The sequence below is a fragment of the Physeter macrocephalus genome, chromosome 2, assembly GCF_002837175.3.
Source record: "Physeter macrocephalus isolate SW-GA chromosome 2, ASM283717v5, whole genome shotgun sequence".
NCBI lineage: Eukaryota > Metazoa > Chordata > Mammalia > Artiodactyla > Physeteridae > Physeter > Physeter macrocephalus.
Window position 1 is genome coordinate 125,657,769 of NC_041215.1, and position 25,924 is coordinate 125,683,692.

The window sequence follows — 25,924 nt, forward strand, 5'->3', positions numbered from 1 at the left end:
GTATGGAGGTTCCTTAAAAAACTAAAAATAGAACTACCATATGACCCAGCAATCCCACTCCTGGGCATATACCCTGAGAAAACCATAATTCAAAAAGAGTCATGTACCAAAATGTTCATTGCAGCACTACTTACAAAAGCTAGGACATAGAAGCAACCTGAGTGTCTATTGACAGATGAATGGATAAAGAAGATGTGGCACATATATACAACAGAATATTACTCAGCCATAAAAAGAAATGAAATTGAGTTATTTGTAGTGAGGTGGATGGACCTAGAGTCTGTCATACCGAGTGAAGTAAGTCAGAAAGAGAAAAACAAATACCGTATGCTAACACATATATACGGAACCTAAAAAAAAAATGGTTCTGATGAACCTAGGGCCAGGACAGGAATAAAGACACAGACGTAGAGAATGGACTTGAGGACACAGGGAGGGGGAAGGGTAAGGTGGGACGAAGTGAGAGAGTAGCATTGACATATATACACTATCAAATAAAAAATAAATAGTTAGTGGGAAGCAGCTGCATAGCACAGGGAGATCAGCTCGGTGCTTTATGACCACCTAGAGGGGTGGGATAGGAGGGTGGGATAGGGAGGGTGGGAGGGAGACGCAAGAGGGAGGGGATATGGTGATATATGTATACATATAGCTGATTCACTTTGTTATAAAGCAGAAACTAACACACCATTGTAAAGCAATTATACTCCCATAAAGATGTTTTAAAAAAAAAGAACTACATGGGGGGAAGCAAAGCTTTATAAATAAAGGATTGGAAGCATTGCATTTACCTCTCTCACCAGTAAATTTTCTGCTTTGTGCTCTGCATCTTCCGGTACTGTTGAGTACAATGTTCGTATGTCCCAAGAAACTGTGGCAGTCTGAGAGGAACAAGGAAAGGAAATTAAGCCTTCCAACTTAAAGCACTGAGCAGACCACTATACCAAAGGCACAAGAACGAAGTGTATGAGATCTTAGCATTTAAGGATAAGAGAAGACAGAGAAACGTCCATAGTTCTTACCAATTTAATCTCTCGGAGGGAAGATTCAAACCTCTTTGGATTACCACCACTGGCATTACAGTTACTCCCCCCGCTCCATGGTTTCAGTTACACATGGTTGACCAGGGTTGAAAAATATTAAGTGGAAACTTCCAGAAATAAACAATTCATAAGTTTGAAATTGTGTGCTGTTCGGAATAGCATGATGATATCTCGAGCCGTCACACTCTGTCTGTCCCATCCCATCTCATCGACATCTTCAGGGCTCCATGATCCAGGATGACCCTCCTTCTGATGTATTGTCAGAAAGTTAATAAACAGTAGCCTAATACTATGTCACTACATCGTTCAACTCACTTCATCTCATCACCTAGGCATTTATCATCTCACATCATCACAGGAAGAAAGGTGAGTACAGTATAATAAGATATTGTGATAGAGAAAGAGACCACATTCACATCACTTTTATTACAGTATATTGTTATAATTGTTCTATTTTATTATTAGTTATCATTGTTAATCTTTTACTCTGCCTAATTTATAAATTAAACTTTATCATAGGTATGTGCATATAAGAAAAAACAGTATGTACAGATAGAGTTTGGTACTATCTGAAGTTTCAGGCATCCACTGGGGATCTTGGAGTGTATCCCCAGTGTATAAGGGAGGATTACAATACTGTATTGCAATTACTGTTTTATCTGTGAAGCTCATAATTTTAAGCTGTTTCCTTCCCTGCAGAACACAAAAATTTGGGCATCTGTATATTTTGACTAGTTTATTTATATTGGTATCTTTTTTGTTCTTAATGCTATTGATAAAATACATTTGAACAGAAAAAGAAAACCTACAAAATCTGCATTATTTTAATCCTACTGTAAATAATCTCTTGAATATCCACAGGGTAAATTTAGCCCCTTTCAGAAGCCCTGTGTGTGTGTGTGTGTGTGTGTGTGTGTGTGTGTGTGTGCGTGTAGCCACAATTACGGTGGGAGAGAAGAAAGGGTATTCAGTAAATCTGGACCTTGAAGAAAATAAGCCATGTTTTTAGTGTCTTTATTTTCACTGAAATAAAAAAAAAATTTCAACTTCAATGCTAAACAAACAACTTTTTATTAAATGAATATACATTAACTAAAAAGATAAAGAATCTCTAAATATAAGACATTTAAAACAGAATTCATAGATTGTTTCCCCTGTATATATCTTATGGGATGCCATAAAATGGTAACTTTCCATTACCAGCCACCAGCTTCCTTTAGTCTGTACTCCTTGGCGATTACAAGGATGCTGGGTTGATGAGTCTGTTAACATACATGGTACCAACAGTTGGGATCTTTTATTTTGTACATCCCCAAACCCACAAATGATTCATCAGCATTTCTAAAGCACAAAATAAGGTTCATTTGAACTGTTCTAGATGAAGGGCATTTTTTTTCTAGACCAATTATTAAAATAGATGAGAGTCTTAAAACCCATCCTTACTTTTGGGAAGGAGAGGAGTCCAGGGAATTTAGTCTTCTGAGGTCACAGCTGCAGCTGCAAGCTCTGCCACCAAGGGCAGCATCATTCTTTTTCTTCCAATCCTAGCCTCATATTTTCTTCAAATCCCCTTTTTTCTTCACTCTTGATATAAGCTCCTCGTGGGAAAGAAATTTAGTCTGTTTTGTTCACCACTATAACCACAGTGCCTGGCTGGGTGCTCAGTACTTACTTGTTGAGTGTGTTGAATGTGTGTGAGTATGTAAATGTGCATTCTGTGTATGCATGTGGTGTGTGGGTGGTGTGCGTCTGTGTGAGCTTGTGTGGTTGCACGTAGCGTGTAAGTATGTCTGTGTGAATGTGTGTGTGTGGTGTGTGCCTGGTATGTGAGTGTGATTATGCAGGAAGGTATGCTGCACTTGATAGCGTGTGTCTGTATGCTTGGCGAGTGTGTCTGTCATGTGTGAGCGTGTGTCTGTCATGTGTGAGCATGTATATGTGCATGTGTGACTGGGTGTGGTGTGTGGGTGTATCTGTGTGTGTGGGCGTGCATGCATGTACGTGCATATTGGGAAAATGGGATTTGGACACTGAAACAGGAAGAATGTCATGTGACTCTAACAGGACCAGAGGACAAAAAAAATGATCAGGGCTTCCCTGGTGGCGCAGTGGTTGAGAGTCCGCCTGCCGATGCAGGGGACACGGGTTCGTGCCCCGGTCTGGGAGGATCCCACGTGCCGCGGAGCGGCTGGGCCCGTGAGCCATGGCCGCTGAGCCTGCGCGTCCGGAGCCTGTGCTCCGCAACGGGAGAGGCCACAACGGTGAGAGGCCCGCGTAACGCAAAAAAAAAAAAAAAAAAAAAGATCAAAGGACAAAAAAATAATGAGAAAACTATAATCAGGTACATTCTATGGCAAAAATAAATGCTCATCTTGAAACACAGACATAGAGCCCCTCGGTCAGTGCATCTGCCTGCCCCAGGATTTGACTGCAGTTTGTGTGAAGAGAGTTTGGAAGTGCTCGGAAGACATGGCTGTCGATTCAAGCCAGGTATAGAGACACGCACAGGGAACCATTACCTCTCACGTGAAGCGCGTGTTGGGGCCAATTTAGGATTTATTATTATCTAGATTTCACATTTTTGATTCCTTTTGAATTTCCTTTGCTAGTTGCGTCTTTTATGTTATTCACTCTGTTAGAAGATAAACAGTAAATAAACTCTATTGAAAGGTTGGAGTAGAAGATTCAAATCCATGCCTAAATTGAGTTTTGGGGATTATTGCTGGATTTCAATTATCTGGGGATAACTTATTTCCTGTTTGGACAGATAATTTGCAGATACACAGTGTAACTTGATGCGTTTCCAGGGAACATTACATATTGTGATCTACTGGCAAGAGTAAGGATTTTTTTTCCTGCAATTGAAAAAATTTTCTATATTTCACTCATTATTTTATAATAAAATTTTTATATAAAAAAGCAAAAGATTCCTCTTTTTCATTATCCACCACAGTTTCTTATTGATTTCTTGCCTTTAAAAAAATAATAGCTGCTCTAAAATACTCTAAGTCTGATGGAGAGTAAAGGGGCCTAAAGTTTAGCTTCCTGTTTAGTTATACCATAAACCTATTGTCCCACTAAGATCAGTACACTGTGGTATAGTTCAATAGAGTGAATACTGACCTGGTTTAAGAAGCTTTTTTTTTTTTTTTTTTCTTAATGGTAGGTTTCTGGAAGGTGGGCTCAGGTTTCCAGTAATAATAATTACATGACTGCTTGATTTGTGATGCCATAGAGTAAAGATTAGGGTCCCAAATACACAGGCTAATGCTCATATTCAATGTATGAGATTAGAAGTTCCTTCAATTGGGGGTAATAAAAATTAATCATAGGTACAATGGTTATGGTATTATCCCTGATGACCTCTAGTTATGAGATGATGTTGATTCTTTGCTAAATAAGGAAGCTAGGGCTGAATCACCCTCATGTAACCACGTGATAAATCTGAAACAATATTTTACAACGTGCACATCTAATACTTTGCACAGAGTACACAAATACAAGAAAAGGAATACATGTATAATAACATGCTATTAACCTCATAGTTTGTCATAATGCTGGAGAACTTGCATGAAAAAGCAGAAGGCCTCCATAAAATTTCTACTTTAAGATCTGCATTGCTTCTACTCATTTTTGATCCTTTTTTTTTCTTCTTTTTTTTTTTTTTTTTTTTTTTTTTTTGGCGGTACGCGGGCCTCTCACTGCTGTGGCCTCTCCCGTTGCGGAGCACAGGCTCCGGATGCGCAGGCTCAGCGGCCATGACTCACGGGCCCAGCCGCTCTGCGGCACGTGGGATCCTTCCGGACCGCGGCACGAACCCGCGTCCCCTGCATCAGCAGGAAGACTCCCAACCACTGCGCCACCAGGGAAGCCCCTGTTTTCATTATTTAATTGAAGTATAGTTGATGTATAATATTACATAAGTTACAGGTGTATAGCATAGTGATTCACAATTTTTAAAGGTTCTATTCCATTCACAGTTACTACAAAATACTGGCTATATTCCCTGTGTTGTACTATATACATCCTTGTAGCTTACTTATTTTATACATGACAGTCTGTACCTCTTAACCCCCTATCCCCATCTTGCTCATTTTAAATTTCGTTCATGTATCTCTGCTGAAGCAAAAATAAATCGATCGAATAGGAAGAAAGTATACTGAGTCATATTTGTTAAGTAAGGGAATTAACATGGTTACAAATAATTTCTTTTCTGAGAACTAGATGCTTTCAGACCACTACAAATTGCCTTGGCCACAACAGACTTCCTGTTCCCTTTAATAAACGTCGACGATCAGTAGAGCTCAATAGCATGAGACGGATCCGAGACCGCGCTGGAACTCAGCCGAGCTCCTCATCGGGTGGGAGAGTCTCATAAGGGCCTATTGTCCAGAGATTAGGCATTTGGAAATAAAAACTGTTCTTTTATTTATGAAATGAGGCTTGCAGGCCTGTGTTTGTAGTTTCAGGTCCATGGCATTCAGACATCCTCCACGGCAGCCCTGACACTTTCTGATTCTTTCTACTCTGCAGTGGGTAGTCTTTGGGGCTTTGTCACAGCTACCATTCTGCTGGCTAAAATGACTACAGAAGACTTCATTCCAAGCACATAGGGGCCATTTCTCAATTGGCCAAAGGCCACTGTCAAAGTCTAAAAAAGAAGTAGCTTTTCCTATGTTGGAGCTGAGCAAAGCTCCCTATGACGGTATTGTAGATCCCAGCTGCTCAAAAAAGAGGACAAAAATGATGGTGTTCAGAGTAACCCATCAGTCTGAGCTTGAGAAGCCAACAAGCCTCACAATAAGCGCTATTAACTAATGCTCTGTGGTCAATTCCAACGTAAGCGTGTGTTTAAAAGTAATCTTCACCTAAATTTCTCGAATGAAAACACTGATGTTGGTTTTGATCCTAGTAGAGCAGACACTTATACTACATTTGTTGCTGGAAAAACATTTTTTACCCCATTCAGAAGAGTATTGTGATTTTATTTTTTTTACATACATGAGAATTCACATGAATACTCTCGTTGTGCTTTAAGGGAAAGGTCCTTCTTGTTTTGCTGAAGTTAAACTGTATGGGAAGCGCACGAATAGTGAGCAGTTGCCCATAACTGAACCCTAGTCATTATCCAGCCAAGTCAAGCACGGTGATTCATCCATCATAGTATTTAAGTATATAATTAGGGAACTTTGGAGACCTGTTTCAAGACGTCTTAGTCTTGGACAGGCAAACCACTGAGCAAGTCACTTCCCTTCTTTTTACTGTGCTTCGTTTTCCAGCCTCCAAAATGTGTCTCACCTCCTCCATGGCGGTCAGGAGGAAACGTTTTACATATGGAAAAATGTGAGTATTAATAGAACACACTGTTCCAACAACAGAAATATACTTACTGCACCAGGGTCTCCCCTTGGCAAGGACTCAGAGGCTGTGGTCTAAGTTCACCCTCCCAGGAGGTACGGCGAAGAAGCCTGCTCCGTGTGAGGCCTGCAGATATGGCCCCACGAGGAGTGACAGGCCTAAGACGTGAGCCGACCCACCGCAGCCAGGCCGCCAGGGCGCCTTTTTCTGTGGCTGCTCGCATTCTTTCCTCCATTCTGGGCTCCCTCCTGCACATACGTTGCCCGTGCCCCTCCTCCTCTCAGAAAATCCTTTTCTTTCCTTGTTCTTTCCTAATCTCAGGTTTGACAGAGATGCCACCTTCTTTAGAAAATCTTCTCTAATTCATCCAACATACATCTTCTCTTCTCAGAACTATATCATTTACTGTCTGTATTACCCATGAAGTCTGCAGCTTAACTGTAGAATATTATAGACCCCAAAAAGCTCTGCAAGTGATTAATTCAGCCAGTCATTTTACGTGTGTGTACTTTTGTATGTAAGCAAGCCACATGAAATCTGCTTTGGTGATAAAATATAACTATACATGAAATGTTTCGCCATGTTTTTTTATTGTGTCTCTGGTATACTTTGTTATCCCTTTTAAAGAATGAAGTACTTGAATGCAGACATGTGTTTTTATGATTTTTTTGGTAACCTGTCTCTGACCACCTATATGATCCCTACCTTAATGCTTAGAACAATCCTTTTTTAAAAAATAGCACTGTTATTGAAATATAATTGACATGCCATACAATTCACCCTCTTAAAGTAAGTTCAGTGGTTTTAAGTCTAGGCACAGGATTATGCAGTCACCATCACTATTAATTTTAGAACATCTTCATCACCCTCAAAAGAAACCCCATATCCACTAGAAGGTACTTTCCTTTCTCCCTTCTCCCCAGCCCTAGGCAACTTTAATCAGCTTTCTGTCTCTATGGATTTGCCTATTGTGAACATTTCACGTAAATGGAATCATACCATGGGTACACTTTGGGGACTGGCCTCTTTCACTTAGCATAATGTTTTCAAGGTTCACCCATGTTGTCAGTACTTCATTCCTTTTTATGGCTGAGTAATATTCCACTGTATGGATATACCATATTTTGTTTGTACACTCTTCAGTTAATGGACATTTGGGTTGTTTCCACTTTGGATTATGAATAATGAGGCTACGCATATTCACACAGAAGTCTTAATGTGGACATATATTCCTAGCACAATCAAGTCCAGAGCAGTCTCCACACATCCTTACTGAATTAAAGGAAGCTCTCTAGAATCCCTTTCTGAAATATTGTAATGGTACCGCTCACTGTGGGATGCAGGGAGTTAATATTTTCCCCAAGTCATGCATCTTAGTTTTCTAAGAAGCAGCGGGCTCAGAGCACACGCTGTTTAGACAGAAACTCCAATAGCAAAAGTCAAGGTGCCTATGTTTGATTTCTGTCGTCACAGTTACTCTACATCCTTGAACATGAGCCTTTCCAAATCTCAGCTTCATTAGCTTGTAAACGAGAGGAATATTATAACTAAGAATAACCTAGTTTGAGAAAGACTCTTACTTAGCTTTTAAATTGCAATCACAGCGTTCTTGCATGAACACCAAGAGCCATTTAAAGTCTGCTTTTCAGGCTAAGAAGCCAAGGATTAGAAAGAGGTTGACATTCTTATAAAATGTTAGGCAGTGTCTCAGTAAGAGATGCAAGGAGAAGAAAATAAATGATCACAGCCTTTCTGCTTTTCCATTTAAAAGGTATTAAGGTCTTTCTGCTTCCTCTAACAAAATGACCCATGTGGTTGAGCCTGGAAGTCCCCACATACCGGTTGCTTTTTATAGCTAAAAACATGCTATGAAAGAATAAATGTTAAGAAAGCACAGTTCACGAAGTCTTGTTGATAAGCCATGAAAATTGCAGGATGCTTGGAGAGCCCTGAGACTCTACTTCTGAACGACTGATATGAAGAAAGGATTTGAGAAGATTATGTTAACTCTCTCGACAGGCTATATCAGATGTGCAATGTAGACCTGTGACTTTGAAGATGCCACTGACCAGCAATGAAAGTCTAACCTTTCATGCGGAAGTACTGTTTCTTGTTCATGTTGGTGTCCTTGCTGTCTACAGCAAGTAACTCACAGAAGGTGGGCCAGGAAACTGAGTGGAAATAGAGCAGTCTGACAGGGGTGGGCAGGCTGGAAATACAGGTGATCAGGTGGCCTTTCCACAGTGTCAGTATTGCTTTTGGACCTCCGAACTTTCTTCTTTAAGGGTTTTACATCTCCCAGAAATGATGCCACTTTAGACTTTCTGTATCTTTCTCTCAGCAAGAAACTCATTTCTGCCTTCCTCAATTTTTGTTCTGCTATTTTGTATCAGTTTCTCCTTCGACTGAAACACTCCCTGATATGATTCACTGTATCCTTGAAACTTTTTTTTTAATAGATCTTTATTGGAGTATAATTGCTTCACAATACTGTGTTAGTTTCTGTTGCACAGCAAAGTGAATCAGCCATATGCATACACATGTCCCCACATCCCCTCCCTCGTGAGCCTCCCTCCCACCCTCCCTATCCCACCCCTCTAGGTCATCGCAAAGCACCGAGCTGATCTCCCTGTGCAAACTGTTCTTTAACTCTTGTTTTCCTTTCTTACTCTCCTTGCCTATTTCGTGAAGCCACAATTTGGTGACTAAGTTCTTTATTTCTTGGTCTTAAGTTTCTATTACTACCAGCTTCAAAAAGAAAGATGAGAAAAACAAGAGTAGCAAATACAATTACTGAAGGAGTGCATGTTTTTGAAATGAATGAGTTAATAAATGCATCTAGACCACTTATTCCAAGTAATCATTACGATGCAAGCAGTACAGAAGATCACACTGCTTTTTCCCAGAACCCACGCACCAGAGGAAGAGTTTCTACCTCATGGGCCAAGAAAGAGGGAAATGCTTCTACTTTGGTTTCTTAATCTGGAAGAAGACGATTTCAATTCAATGTTCAACAATCTTTATTGAATGCCCATGGGCCAGACGTTGTGTTGGGTACTTAAAATACAGATATGAAATGATTTCTCCCTTGCCTAGTAACAGAAAGGAAGTGAATAAGTACATGGTGTTACAGGGAGGAAATAAAAGCCTTTGTTGATAGCGGCTAAGCGCCAGTCACTGTATCGGATGGAATGAGCCTCTGGGGAAAGGGATCCCGATCTTAGCGCTGTTCTTTTAAGGTGATGTGTTAAGTTGTGTCAAAGAGGAAAGTATCATATTAATGATCTCAAGCAAAACCAACGACTTCATTCTCTTGATTCTCAAATTTCATTTCAGAATAGCCTTTTTGGTTCCTAAAGGTACTCAAAGTTATACTCTAAAATAATAACATACATGTGTCTGAAAGACAACTCGTGAAATAGATATTCATTTTCCACCTGCTTGGTGCCAAGTGCCGTTCTAGCTGCTGGGGGGGTCTTACCATGATCAAGGCAAGGACATCCTTGTCCTGCTTGAGGTTACTCACTGATGGTGAGAGAGAGAAAAAGCAAACCAAGATCTTCCTTGGTAGTGGTAAGTATTATAAAGAGAAGCAAACAGGGGGATGTGATAGAGTAACACAGGGTGGAGGAGGGGTAATGCAAGTTGGAAGTCAGAGATGGTTCTTTGAAGAGGTAGCATTTGAACTGAACCATGAATGGAAGACACGAACCAGCTGTGCGAGGGGCGTCAAGGTCCCACGGAGGGGGCGGGCTGGGCAAATGCAGGGAACACAAAGAATGCTAGGTATCTGTTTAGTGACCAAGGGAAACAGGGCTAGGAGAAAACGGCTCAGAGATGATCAGGAGCCAGGTGAGGAGCTGGATTTGACTCTAAAGGCAATGGAAAACCACTGGAAAGTTTTAACTGGAGGCGTGGCATTATCTGACTTGTATTTCCAAAAGCTTCCATTGAATAAATCAATCAAGGCAAAGAAGGATGCAGGAAGACCAGTTAAAGACCACTTCTGGGGATCCAGGCAAAAAAGGATGATGATGGCTTGGGCCAGCAGTGTGAATGGAATACTGTCTTGGTAAAACATAATCTCCTTTAAGGGGTATAGAGGACCAGATGAAGACTTTGTTTCTTGTTATTTCTTAACCATAAGCATTCTTAATCAATTTTAGTTTTCATCCATACTAGGGTACACACTCCTTAAACACAGGGCTTTTGTTTTTGTTGTCAGTCTCTCTTGTCTAGAAAGTGCTGCTCTATATTCAGCGCCTTGTGGGTGCTGAATAAATATTGATTAAACAAACCAAATAATGAATCATGTCTACTGCAAGTGTGGGTGCTTGGTAACATGGAAACACAGAAGTGAGCTAGATTCTTCCATCTGTAGGGCACAACTGGGAAGGACATTGGGGGGAGGGTGGGGAGTTTGGGGCTGCTCCCCTCCTTCCATCCTGAGATGCTTTGGGATTGGAGTGGCCACTCAATTACCACCTCCCATTGGGTGACTGGGGGCTGTGCACACATATCCCAGAGCATCTTTACCCATTGCTCAAGGATGGGCCTGGGAAAAGATACCCTAGCCAGGTGAACTGAAGCCTTGCTGTTGGCGAGCAACACCCCTGAAATGTGATGCAGGCTGTGGATGGCGCAGACTGTGGCAGAGGGCATTTAAAGAAGGGCTTTACTCCACATGGAGGGAGAGGAAACCCCCCCAAAACGAACATGGTTGTACCGTATAGTGGGGATCCCCAAACTTCTTCTGTAAAGGGTCAGATAGTAAATCTTTTAGGGCCCTCTCTCTCTGCTGCAATTACTGCACCTCTGTTGTAACTCTGCAGCTGTATCATGAAAGCAGTCATGGACAAGAGGTGAGTGAATGGGTGTCATTGGGTTCAAATAAAACTTTATTTATGGATACCAAAATCTGAATTTCATATAATTTTCATGGGTTATAAAATATTCCTTTTTTCCCTTCAACTATTTAATCAATTCTATGAAGAAAATAAAACAAGGTAGTGTTTAAAAGCATAAAAAACATTCTTAGTTCACGGGACATACGAAATTAGGTAACAGGCCACCCATGAGTCATTGTTTGTCAACCCTTACTCTGTAGAGTAGGAAAGCAGGAAACCAATCCATCTGAATGTTGTTCAAAAACTGGCAACTTTACGTGGTAATAATATTCAATGCTATCCTTTTGTTTGTCAAAATATCATTTCATGGAAATGAAAATTTAGCTGTTTGTCTAATAATACAATATTTTCTGATGATAGGGTGGCATCAAATGTCTCTTGAGCACCTGCCAGTTGGGAGCTATGCTCCCAGGTGGTTCCCAGCTTCTTCTACACCCTGTTATGTGTTCTCCATGCAGAGGCCAGATGAGCTTTGAATAATAGGCACCAGGTCACTTGCTCCCCTTCTTGAAACACTCCAGTGACTCGCCACTTGCCTTTCGAATAAGATGCAAATGTCTTATCTTGTCCTTGCCTGACCTCAACTCTGACCACTCTGGCTGTCCACCCATACCGCTCTTCAATCTCAGACCTCTCCTGGGCCTTTGGAGCAGCTTCCTGCAGCCCCAAACCCTCCTTCCTTCCCCAGGCTTTAACAGGGTTGGTCTTCTTTGGGAATTCAGAGCTCAGCTCGAATATCAGCTTGTCAGAAGTGCCCTTGATCATCCAGTCCAGTTCAGTTCTTCCCCTCGTTACTTCTATTACTCGGCCCCGTTCATTCTTCATAGAACTGGTCTTTATCTGAATTATCTTGCTAATTGATTTATTTACTTATTTTTTTTGCCTGATTCCTCCCACCAGAAGGTAAGCTTCATTAAAACAAGGAAATTTCTGTCTAATCACTGCTGTCTCCCCATTCTGAGATATTTTAATACCTAACATTCGGTATTATACTTTATATATATGTTGAATGAATAAAGGAAGGACATCATGTGAAGGGTGATAGAATGTTACGTTCAGAATTGTGCTAGTATTTTACCCCAGTTGGGAATGAGGGTGACTGTGTATGACAGGGTGGGGGGTTGGGTTGGGGAGGAAGCCCATGGCCTTGAGAAATGGGCAAGGACCAGATCGCGGAGAAGCCCTCGGGAAATACTACAGTGTTTGCCCTTTGCTTTGAAGGCAATGGGGGTGGCCACAGATGTGTCTTAAGCAAGCCCAAGATAAAAGGATTCAGTGTATTTATTGGAACGTTTACATTGGGAAAATAACAAAGTACGTTATTATATGCTCTGCTTACACCATTAAGGATAGCAAAGGACACAGAGTAATCAGACCAGTCTTAACTTAAATGAGTGTGGAAAGATGCCAAAAAATGAATCCAAATTCAGTACAAATGTTACATCGCATCTACGTGCCTCCATTCTCTTGAGCTGGGGGAACTTGGAGTAGCTTTTGACATATTTCTGAGTAACAGAGCTAGAAGAAAAGGGGCTCCAAGTGTCAAGTTGTTTGTGTGTGTGCTGCTTGACAGAAAGAGACTGTTTCAAGGTTTACCCTCGGTCTGAAAGAAAATGAGGATGCGGAATTAAAAAATAAAACGTGGTTCAACTTTGTGCTTTTGCAGTTCAGGCCCCGTGGCCTGGTCCGACCACGGAAACGAGATTTCTGTCCGAGATAAGCCTCTTTTAAAGTGTGTCAAACACTCAAGCGAGAGACATTTAAAAGTCTGAAAAACAGATGGGAAGAGTTTCTTTTTTCCTGTCTACAAATCTGTCTCCTTTCTTTCCATCATTCTTGGTACTTGGGACAGAAAATTGTTGACTTCCACACACCTTCTTTTTTATTAATTCACGGAGAAAGGTGGAAAAAATGAACCTTTAGAAGCCAGAAGCCAGAAGCCAGATCTGCCCCCAAGAGAAGAGAAGGAATGGAAGTTTGAGGCTGTTTGAGGAAGTGGAAGCCCTGGGGCCCCAGCAACTCATCAGAGGTTTCGGCGGACGGTGGCTGTGCCAGAGGTTACCTCAGAGCTGCCTTTTCATCTGCTTTAAGAAGAACCGAGGGGCAGGACAGGAAAAAAGAAGCAGATGTAGAGAATGGACTTGAGGACACGGAGAGGGGGAAGGGGAAGCTGGGACGAAGTGAGAGAGTGGCATGGACTTATACACACTACCAAATGTAAAACAGATAGCTAGTGGGAAGCAGCCGCATAGCACAGGGAGATCAGCTCGGTGCTTTGTGACCACCTGGAGGGGTGAGATGGGGAGGGTGGGAGGGAGACGCAAGAGGGAGGGGATATGGGGATATGTGTATACGTATAGCTGATGCACTTTGTTATACAGCAGAAACTAACACAACATTGTAAAGCAATTATACTCCAATAAAGACGTTAAAAAAAAAAGAAAGAAATTATATCCAACCACACATACATACACAAAAAAAGATGTTCATACTTGTGATGTCTGAGACTACCTTTCTCTTACAAAAAAAGGAAAGGTTACCATCTGCCCATTGAGATCTCTGTCTATATAGATATTCGATAACAAATTAAACGCGCTTCAGATGACCACAGATGGAATGCCTGCGACACATGGGTGCTCATCATCCATAACTTTACTGAGCTTGTCTCCAAAATGAATTTCCTTTTTATCCATTTCCTGCACTACCCTCTGGAGTGTTCTGTGTGCCAGTGAGCATTGTCCTAAAGGGGACACATCTCAGATCACAGATCCTTCCGTGAAGTGCGCTTGCCTACCTTTCCTGGCCCACAAGGCTAAACAAGGGACAACCAGGATGAAGGGTGATTTTTAAGACCTACATCTTTTGTGCCAAGAGATTCCCGCCTCTGCCTTTGGTTGGTTTCAGTTGCTTGGAAGCTTTCGGTTACAAATGGCCTAAGGGAGGAAGTGTTCCGTGAGGCTAGGTAAGTGGTTAGAAACCAAGATACGGGCAGGGACACAAGTACCACCTGGAGCCAGGCAGCACCCCATGCCCCTTCCATCCCAAGTGGCCACAGTATCACTGAGCCTCCCATCTTCCAACTTTAGAAGGCCCTTGGGCACTTTCTGTTGCTGGATATGAATTCCATCTGTGAGGACGGTGACGTAGGGTGACCACAGGAAGAGGGCTGAGCTCCCCAAATCCATAAGGAAAGACAGTGACACAATTTGGGAGGAGCTACTATCACCTCGTGGGGCCCTCCTGAACTTAGATGGCTGGAAAAGACAACACTTACTGAAAAGTCGTCACTGGGGAAGAAGAGGAGATCTCGAAGGGGATCATTCTGATAGGTCTTTTCAAGTTCTTCAATGACAGTTTCATAATCCAAAGGCTGGAGAAGCCTGGGCTTTTCTTGCTGTAGACAAAGAAAATATTGTATTAACCACTGAAACCGAGAATCTTGCTTTTTCTCAACATCTGGTTGGATTTCATTCCTTAGAATTGCCAAAGCTTTGATATCGTGCAGCCCTTCTAAGAGAGTCATGGAGACTCCAGGCATTTGGGGCGAAGCCACATAACTATTATTTCCAGATCTGAAATAATATGAGAAGATCTTGAAATACCTGACATCTCACTCAGTAATTTAAGCGCCAAGCCTCCAGTGCACATGGTATTCAGCCTTGTCACATCCACGGAGTAGATGTTTATGTAAACCTGATCTGCTATAGTACTATGATGACTATCATCATTTTTCGTGAATTAGATACTTCCTTGTGAGGTCTACTTGGGTCTCTTTTAAACCGTTGGCTCCCTGCTAGCAATCAAAGTAACACAGACTGTCTTAGTTGTCACTGAAACATAGATCCTGTGTCAGGATTAATTGCTTGGCTCTGAGCCTCTTTGCCGATATAGAGAGAAGTTGGGTACTTCTTTAGTAGAATTGAACAACACAATTAATATGGAAACAGTCTGGTGAAAACGGAGAAGAGTCTGAAAAAATAGCTAGATAATCTCACCACATTAAACTCCTAAAGCCAAGGGGAAAGGCACCTCCCTCAAAGAAGCTGCCCGAGAGATAAATGCCAGTGGGAGAAAGGTGGTTGTTTCATTCTACAGTTGATATGTTTACACCAAACTGTATAGAACTCACAAAGTGAGAAAGATGAAGCCCAAAATAAATAAGAAAATATTACAGAAGACCAAGGACACAGTCTAAGTTCCCTTAGCCCCTGGATGAAGCACTCATGCAACCTAAATAAAAAAGGATGATTGTTTGGATTATTTTGGGGCTCCTGGAAGCTGGAGTGGTCAACATGAAATCTGCATGCTAAAGTGATCTCATAAATGAAAAAAAAAATTGTTTTATTTTTCACGTCAATGACATCAGCAGACACCTTCCTACCAACCCCACCCCTCCCCGCTCTGCAAAGCCCACAGATTTAGCTTCAACTTCTAAAGCCTTCTTTGGAAGATCTCTGCTGGTAAAGCTCCAGAAACTGTTACCAACATTTTAATAATTGCTAATGAGCTCCTCAAAGCAGCAGTCAATGTTTTTTTCCAACTATAAAAAACAAAACAAAACAAAATGTAACATGGTGGGCCAACAACGAGGATTTCCATGTACTTTCTGCACAGAAACAGAACAAAAACAAACCCATTTTACAAATGCTTATTGAGTAAACTGAGGATGATGAAAGGTGAATATTCTCTCTGGAAGGGCCCTTCAATGAAGATTGCTGATTTAGCAAATAAAAACACAGGACTTCATGCTTGGAGAAAAGAGGAAATCTAGTTGTCCAACATAATCCATTTAGTGAAAGCTGTGAGACATTCGATATTTTCAAGTAGACGATACAGAGACACTATGGCATGATGGGTAATTGAAAAAAAAGTCCTTCTTGCATCCTTTCCCTGCCTTTTGATATAATTGTTTTATTTTAGACTTCTTTTAGGTTCCAATTCCCTATTTTCCCAGGCCAAAAATTAATTCCAAGAAGCACAGATTGATCGCTCAAGAGGCAAATGCAGGCTCCAGACGTTTGTTTTGGCTCACTTATCTTGATGTTTTTAGTTGGCTTTGAACGTCTTTGAGTAGTGGTATTTCACTCCAGGTCAGCAATAGACATCAGTAGCCTATCACCTCTTACCCTGCAATGTCACATTGAAAAAACATTTTTTTTTTACTTTTTATTATACTATCGGAGTATAGTTGATTAACAATGTTGTGATAGTTTCAGGTGTACAGCAAAGTGATTCAGTTATACATATACATGTATCTATTCTTTTTCAAATTCTTTTCCCATTTGAGGTTGTTACATAACACTGAACAGAGTTCCCTGTGCTACACAGTAGGTCCTTGCTGGTTATATCCATTTTAAATATAGCAGTGTGTACATGTCAATACCAAGCTCCCTAACTATCCCTCCCCCCCACCCTTCCTCCCCTGGTACCTGTAAGCTCATTCTCTAAGTCTGTGAGCCTGTTTCTGTTTTGTAAATAAGTTCATTTGCATCATGATGTCACATTTATAATATATTACCAGCTGCCCCAATAAGCCTTCAGGTCTGAAACACCTGGCTTATTCTGGAATCTCTTTTCTCCCCCTTAATATTGTGTTTGTGTATGAACCGTAGCAAATAAAACAGAACGCAGTGTAAAATGGTCAGGAAGCTCTTATCTCTGCCATCGAGTTGGTTGGTAAGCCCCATTTCCTCACTGTTTCTTCAGCTCAAGTGTCTGATGTCCTTCTACCAACAGCTCATGATGTGATTACTAACACTTTCCCTTTTCTCCCCCTTCTTCACACCAACATGCATAGGAGTGTGGGAGTGTGGCTTAGTGTGCGTTGGGATTTGTAGGTTTAACTACTGTGAGCAACACCCTGACCCCTGACCTCCTCCCACGACTGGTGACTGTTCAATGAGGTGTGCATCCGCCACAAAGCCAGGATGCCCCTGTGGCCTCTGTCCTTCGGCACAGCCCCTTCCGGTGCCCCTCACCAGATCTCTGAGCTGGGTGGAGGGCTGTCCTGTCAATCATGCCCATTCCACTCACCCTTCACGCACCTGCCCTAGAACCAGGGCCTGGGCCAGAGGGACAAGGGGAAGAGGAGGCATTAGTAGGAAAAAAAAAAAAAAAAAAGAAAAAAATATGAACAGACTCAGCTTTGGGATTTGCAAACACAAAAGAAATTATATATAAATATATCTATCTCTACCACATGCGTTGGAAAGACTTCGTTTTCTTTTCCCATAGAAATAAAATGGAGAGAGCCTCAAAAAAAAAAAAAAAAAAAAAAAAGGCAAATGACATAAGGATGTTTTAGAAGGCCTTCTACAGTCTTTTTCTCACTATCATTTTAATTTTATCTCCCATTAGTCGAAAACTTGAGCGTTAATAAACAACCGCAGGTCAAGGAGACCTTCAAAGATCTTTCTATTTATTTACTTACTTACTTACTTCCTTGTTTATTTATTTATTTTTACTAGGGGCCAAACTCCACCTAAAATGAATCCCACCTAAATTAGTACAATAGGAAAATCAGAGTTCACAAGTCACTGGTTAGTAATAAAACCACAGGAAAACTAAATCCTAAACTCTCCTTGATACACACAATAAATGGCATAGCCTGTAAGCATCTGTTGGAAGGTATATTTTTAGTTATTCACTTCAGGCTATGACATGCCAGCCAATTAACGAAGGAGGTTTACTAAGCCTTTCCTGTTTAAAATGTTGCACTGAGGTTATCTTGACTTGGGGCTGCAAAGCCTAGCAGATCTGCTTCATATAATTTATTAAGTTTTGACCTCTGGGGGATAAGTAAACTTCTATCTTTCCAGGGAATTTGTTAAATAGTGTGCAACATTCAAGATATTCAATGTTTCATAATTTGGGGAATATGAGGTTCATAAATAAAAATAACAGTGATATCTCCCACAGTACCTAGAGCTTAGAATTTGGCAATGCTTGCCAAGGATGCTTTATGCATCTGTGATGGTGAGAATCCAGGCTATGCAACCAGTAGTCTTCTCTGGAGCAAGACAGCTGTCAGTTCCATGTTTTGGTCAGAGACAGATGTATACAAAGATGATGGGATCGGTTAATTTCTCACTACTGCTCCTTACAGAGATTTTGAGTGAAACTGGGAACTTTGAAGCATTGATTTACAGGTTTACAACAGTTGGGTTGTCCCTCCTGAATTTAATGTGACTCTTTCCTTTGGAAATGCACCAACTGGGATAAGGTATGTGCCAAGAGTACCCTGAATTGGATTGGACTTTTATAGTGCTTTTTACTCTTACTCTTTTCCTCTCAAATGAGTAACGAATTTCATTAGCTGTTAAATCACTCTAGCCATGGGAAAAGGCAACCACCAGTGCCTGTCATTATGCGGCAGGGCTGGTGCTGCACCGATGTGGGAATAGGGCTATTCTTTTGATATAGTATTAAGACATTTGTTTGATCTACTCCCCCAGATCCACAGCTCTCTTCCAATTCGACTTCACAGTAGAAGAATGGGCTCCTGTCACAAAAACAAATGCTTTCTTCCCCTCTCCTTATTCCACAGCTTCTCATGGAACACCAATGCAAGTCTAAGCCTTGGAATTGGTGAACCTGCCATCTTGGTAACAACCTGAGCTGCCAGGAGCTGTTTACTGGTCCGAAACAAGCAGACTGTCCATGCTTTAGCTAAAGACTCTAATTTCAAGAACATGGTGTACTACCACAAAGATCTGAATTATTTTCAGAATTATAATTCAAAAGCAAATGGATGTAGAAATGACACTGAAGATCTAAGCATTTGAAGTTATGTAACACTGAAAAAAGTCAAATGACTAAATGATCAACCTAGACATCTCTCCAGAATCTAAGGAATAACCTAGACCACGCAGCCTCGTTTTAAGGAAGTGTGATTATAGGTTTTCTATGTTGAGATGCAACAGAGAGCGTGACATGCACTCTAGAACCAGAATTACTGGGCTCCTAGTCCTGGCATTGTCATTTACGGGCTATGGAACTTTGGGCATGTTAGAATCTCTGTGCCTTAGTTTCCCAATCTGTAAAATGGACATTTTAGTAGGAGTTAGATCATAGGACTGAATGAGGTAATATCTGTTATGCTCTTAGAACAACACTATACCCATAGTACTCACTACATGTGTTAAGTAGATAAAGGCTGTGAGTTTTAAATTTTCACTAGTCATGGATTTAAGGCACTGTATTGTAAATTTAATGTGTACAGAGAGCAAATAATAGGTGCTCAATAAATATCTGTTGAGTAAGTAAGTTTATATCCTTCCATACAGGAATTCCTTTTCTTGGACTCTATTTTAAAGAAATAATCACACATATAATCCAAGAAGTATACAAGGATATCGTTGCAATATTACCTTTGTAACAAGTTGGAGAAAACACATTCACTTTAATGCAAGAGGGCTAAAAAAGGCAGGCAGGCTGGTGGAGGCTATATCTAAAAGGTGAAGACACCAGAGTTGTTGTTCACAAAAAGCGATTTATATTTTCCAAGAATCGTATGTAGTGGAGAAAGGCTTAGTGCTATAATGGGCTTTGGGAAGGATACTGAAAATAGGATAGGAGTTGGAAAAAAAAAATCAATGAAAAACTGTGTGGTACATGCTGTAATTCTCCTTGTAACTCTTCAAATATTCAGTAAAGCTAGTTAGCTCACAACATTTTGCATGTGACTGGCTTTTGTGGGGAAACGTGAGGAGGCTGGGGTCCTCACGTCTTTGATCAAGACGGCAAATATTGCTGCAAAAGGAAAGAAGACAATGAAAGGAGGAAGGAAAGGAAGTCAAATTCATCCTGACAATGGTTCTAGATTCACACATATTATGACACTAGAATTGAGTCCAGAATAGCTAGATCTCTGAGGGATAATAAAGCCTGAGGACAAGGAGAGCTAAAAATGGGAAACAATAAATTATTAAAGGTAAAGAATGATTAGGAAATTATGGCACATCCATTCTAAGAAACAATACATGCTCATTAAAACTGAGTTTTTAAAGTTTGCAATGACAAGCAAAATTGCTTATGTATTGTTAAGTAAAAGTGGGAATAAATACTGCACACTGAATAACTGCACAAAATTTTAAAAATTTAAAGAAAAGAATTAGAAATCTGTATCCACATATTATGAATTATATTTAGATGGGACTATGATGTTTAGGATTTTGTTATTTTGAATTTTTCCATTTTCCAAATTTTCTGTAATGAACATATATTTCTTTCATCATGGTGAAAAATGAACTTGGCCTTTCAAAACTCTCATGTCTCTGAAAACACTGGAGAGTTGCTTGGTTTTAAAATTGTTTACCCTTTGAAAATCCACCAAAGAGGGAAAGTAAAAAAGCACATGAAAGTTCAACCACTAACAACTTCAAATAATTAAAAAAAAGAGAAATAAAACACTGGTGAAAGGAGACCAGGGAAAATAACTACAGATTATGTGATTCTAGAAGCTAATGTCAGCAAGAAAGGGAAGAACATTTAGCAATTTATTAACGAAAGTATTTTGAGCTCTGTAGGGAACCATAAACATTGGGTAAGTTACTTAAGCAGCTCTGTGCATTGGCCACTCTTGCAAAGGATTAGAAGTCAGAATCTCTAGTTCGAAGTCCAGGGTCTTTTACCTCCCAGCTAAGTAACTTGGACAGTCATTTAAACTGAGACTTCGTGAGACTGACTCAAATGAATCAAAGGGCAACTTCCTGCTTACAGCAGTGTTGTCATAAGGATCAAAGAGATGAAGTATGTGAGGGCGTTAAGCGAACCACCAAAAGCGAGGCAAATATAGATTTTTCTTTATTCGAAAACGATGAAAATTACCACATATGTTTAACCCCAAATATATCCCAACACCAAGTCAAACCAACCAACCAATCAAACTGGTGATACTAAATTCTTCATGTACCAGAAACTGTCCTACATGCTTTTATGTTTGTTATCGAAATTTCCTTAAAAAGCAAGCAAACAAACAAACAAATAAACCTTGATAATTAGTGATTCTACTGGAAGCAAAAGAGGTAAAAGCATAAGGAAAAGCACTGAAATTTAGAAAAGGGCAGCATCTCCTCTGTGTATCTCCTGAATCAAGTCAGGCCGCTCTATGACCGGTAGGAAGAAGGAAGGCAATCTAAGTATGTATATCAGCAAATGAAAGTGACTTTGAAATTCTGCCTTTTATTTTCCTTGAGAAACGAACCTAGAAAATATTTTCTTGTATTTATATTTTCAGATCAAAAGAACAGGATTAAATTTAGGATTAGTTTAGTATTAAACTCATTAGCTTTGCCAAGATAAATACCTAGACAACAATCAAAGTTTTATCAGAAGATATTTAGAATTTCTTTCTGTAGCTCTAACCTACACACATGCAAGTCAAGTTTGCTAGCAATAGGGAGTTAATAGGATCGCTAAGGACCAAAGTCAGGAAAAGGGTGTGATGGGATGAGAAATGGAGAACAATCTCTATAGCAAACCCCTTGTGTTTGGGGCCACATGTTTGTGCTGTAAATGTTAAGTGTAATTAGGGAGCCAAGCACTGGTTACTCACCGTTAGGGTTACTCTAGTTAGTCTGATCTGAACTACTTGCTTGGTTCTGCTTTTCAAAAAAATCTGATCTTTTCAAGAAACAGTATTATGCAAAGAGTTTTTTCCCCTACCTTTGAGATGTTTCATATTTTTTCTGTGACATGCAGTGTCTACTGTGATGCTAGTCTAGACTTCCTCTATTTTCCTCAACCACCCCTGTCGCTTTCAGATATCTCAATCTTTATTCTAATTTTAGTATTTATAACAGAATTAAGTTTATATCCGAATGCCTTCATCAGCGGACAATACTATTCATCCGGGCTAATGACCCAGAAAAACAAATAAAAATAGGTATGTACTTCAGGACCAGTACAGAAGGCTCTAGTAGGGCATGACATGCCAACTACTTAAACATTCTCTTCACATCTTGACCTACAGACAAACAAATAGGGAACAGTAAGGATCCACACGGTCTTTAGACAGACCTTAAAAAAAAAATACCAATCTCGACATCTCCAAACAAATTAGAAACAACACAGCTGTTAATTAATTTCAATGTTATCAAGATGACTGATTACCTTTCTTAAAGAAAATAAGAGATCTAAATGACACATGGATTCTGTGGATCTTAAGTTCATCCAGGACCCTTTGGCCTTAGTGCAACTGGAATGGAACCAACTTCCACACTACCTGTGTTTAAAACAAACAAGAAATTTGCGAAGACCCCACACAGCTGGATCCATGGCCACAGCTGTCAGCCTGTGGTCGTGTGACAGATTTAATTCAGCCTTTCATCAAAGGGAGTTCCACTGGACAACTTCTCAAATGTTTGAGCTTCAGAAAGCAAGACGAACTTTTCTTACCGAAAAGGAAATGATTAAGTAAGGAATAAGCCATCTTATGCTGACCCTTTAACCTTCTCTCTGTCTTCAACCACACAGTTTCATGAGAATGGAAAAACACCAGCTAAGTCAAAGTTAAGAGCTGTACAGCTGGGCAAACTCAGATTAAGCTGAATTTGGAAACAGTTCCCTTGGTAACAAAAAGGGACATAAATCTCAGAAGAAATCAGCCAAAAGTAACTCTTTAAATGTCTTAGTCCATTTCAGTGATATAAAGCAGGTTAAACTTGGTAAATTACAAAGTTGTTTGCAAACATGAAGGATGATCAGTCATCATATCCCACACAAACATTATAGTTAGAAAAATCAGGATATTCTATTTTATTAACCCTTAATTTCATTAGGAAAATTAAGGACCCGAAGAGATTTATAGGATGTAATAAGGTATAGTTTCAAACTGAATTTAAATCTTTTCAGTCTTATTTTCTTTTTTAAGGCAATTTAACAACATATATCTCTTAGGAGCATGTCAAAATTCACTCATTTTTGCTCAGCAAATGAAAAAAGAAAAGTGCCTGCTTCTTTGCCTAACACTGGTACTTGTAAAGAAGTAGGGAAGAAGATCTAAATCAAATTAAATTACATGTCTCATCTAGTTTTCTAGAAACACTTGAAAGATAATAAATATCATTAAAAATACATCACAACCCAATTACAAGTCCGCCTGACACCAGGGAAATGAACGCCTTTGAGCCAGCTGCCGGGAATTTTAGATTAATTTATATAAAGTTTGTGATGAAAGCTGCCACCAGCTTAAACTCTGATACTATTTTAGTACTTTAACAGGCACACAAATGAGTCAAATGTGAGAGGTATGTGTGTATGTGTGTGTGTACATAAACACATACATGTCACAAATACATGAATGTAAATAGTCCTGTCAACAACATGAATTATATATGTTCAATAAATCTTTCCATAATGATTGGCCAGCTCATTCTTTTATTTCCTTTCTTAACCTTTGGCTACTTGAAACTGAATATGCATAGTGGACATTTGTTGTTTTTTGACCTAAGTAACATCCATCCTACTTTCTTTTAGTACTAGCATGTTAATTTCCTTCTGCGAGCTTACTTCTTTCTCCTTCCCTGTAAAGAGCAGTGTTGGTGGGTCTGATAATTTTAAAAGTCCTGTTTTTCTGTGATCAAGGGCATGTGACCCCAGCCCATTCAACACTTCCCTCCAGGACTCTGAATCTTGAAGGAGAGATGCCAAAATCCCACATGACCGTCCATTAGTTCCAAACACCAAGACCATCATCCCTGTTTCCACTGCCCCGAGCTGCTCTAAGTCCATTCTTGTTCTTTGCCCAGCCTGTCTCTCCATTATTCCTTCTGTTCCCTTCTCTGGATATGTTTGTTTACCAGGGAAAGTTTCTTCTGCTCGCATGTAAAAGAATCTAAAATGATATAATACAAGGAGCAGCACCTATAATAAGGGACTATTATTTCCTCAACTTACCTTTGCTTGGATTTGAATCATCTTAAAGGAGAACCTCTCCTGTAGCCAATGACTCCTTGAAGTACAGGATGTAGGTTTAGTAAACTCATGTGTTACTAATGAATTCCAACGTCATCCTACTGTATAAAAAATACATCAGGTATCATGCATCCTGAGAATGGGGGACAAATACCTTCTTGGTTTTCCAAGGCGATAAACTCAGTGCAGCCTTCATCTCTAATTTTCCGCTAAGCATAATCCATTCTAATCATCCCTCTCTGATGTCACCAGAGCAACTGGGGCCAAAAAATAAGTTTATGTCCACATTTGCTTTCAGTGCTGATGTTGTCACAAGCTATAATTTTGTCTCTATAGGAGGTGCCAGGTTGCATTGGAAGTTGTGTTAGAGATGACCGACCAGGTGTCTCTAAGCCATTGTTGGCCCTGTACCACCTTCCTTCATTCTGTCACTTTCATATTAAGAGAAAACATTTGCTATATTGGTTGTATTAAAACCAATTCATATATTTTTACTTGTAGAAATAACATAGTCACACCAAACAATTTAAGACTAATAGTAACTTTAGACACTACCATTTTTTATCATTTACCCCATATATGCTAATGATAGCTTTTATTTTCCTACTACTATTATCATGATCAAATGGCAAGGCCTATAATAAGTATTTAACACTTTTTCTCATTGAATATTCATATCAAGCCTAGAAGAGGTCATCATTGCTTTATTTTAAAAATGCAGACACTTGGAATCTGAGGACCTGCTCAGCAACTTGATGGAAGAAGAGCTGATATTCCAATCCAGCTCAGCATAAAGCCTTTGGTCCCCTCCACTACACTCCACTAGCAAAGGTCATAGCTTTGCAGGAATAAGAATCAGAAATGCTTTTTTTTTTTTTTCCTATTGGGAAGATTCTACAATAGAGCTGTAGCTTGTGTACTGTTCCTGTTCTTCCCTTTGTCATTTTCCACAATGAGGGAAATTAGAAGGCTGGGGGCTGGTGGGAGGTCACTGGGCACCTCAGGGGAGGAAGTGGTAGGGACAGAGGACTAAGAAACATTTATAAAATGGTAAGGAAGATGAAGAAAAGGAGATTGAAAAGGTATATTAAGGAATCATATAATGAATGTGTGATTTTATGATTTATAATAAGAAATATAAAGTTGGTCTTCATCCTCCTTTATGGCACTGAGCTCCTAAAACCCTTGGAATTTCCTAAGAGCATGATGAAGGTGTTTTTTGTTATGTTGATGAATGACTTTTGGACAGGGTAGGGGTGGGAGGTTGGTTTCCATGAGAACCAACCACGTGATTAGAGAGTTGGAACTTTCCGTCCCACCTCCCTGACCTCTGGGGAGATCGAGTGGGGTTTGAGGTTGAATCAGTGTTTAAGAGCCAGTGACTTAATCAACGATGCCTGTGTGATGAAGCCTTTATAAAAACCCAAAAGGATGGCGTTTGGAGAGCTTCTGGGTTGGTGAACACCTGGAGACTGGGGGAGACTGGTGCCCTTCCCCATACCTTGCCCTATGCCTCTCTTCCATCTGGCTGTTCCTGAGTTATATCCTTTTATAGTAAACCAGTGATCTAGTAAGTAAAATGTTTCTCTGAGTTCTGTGAGCTGCTCTAGCAAATTAGTTGAATGGGAGAAGGGATCGTGGGAACCTGTGATTTACAGCCAGTGGATCAGAAGTACAGATAACCACTTGGACTTGCACCTG

General features: G+C 40.2%; 1 protein-coding gene across 4 annotated transcripts in view; it reads right to left on the reverse strand.

The window, feature by feature from the left end:
• The window catches only part of DOCK10 (dedicator of cytokinesis 10), a 284,533-nt gene that overhangs the window by 142,768 nt on the left and 115,841 nt on the right, over positions 1–25,924 (reverse strand). For all 4 annotated transcript variants that reach the window (XM_024124566.2, XM_055090256.1, XM_028482208.2 and 1 more), the window contains exons 2-3: positions 14,583–14,702; positions 792–881 (exon numbers count right to left, since the gene is read on the reverse strand). In XM_024124566.2, coding sequence (XP_023980334.1) covers positions 792–881; positions 14,583–14,702 — 210 coding nt within the window. The remainder of the gene's footprint in view (positions 1–791; positions 882–14,582; positions 14,703–25,924) is intronic.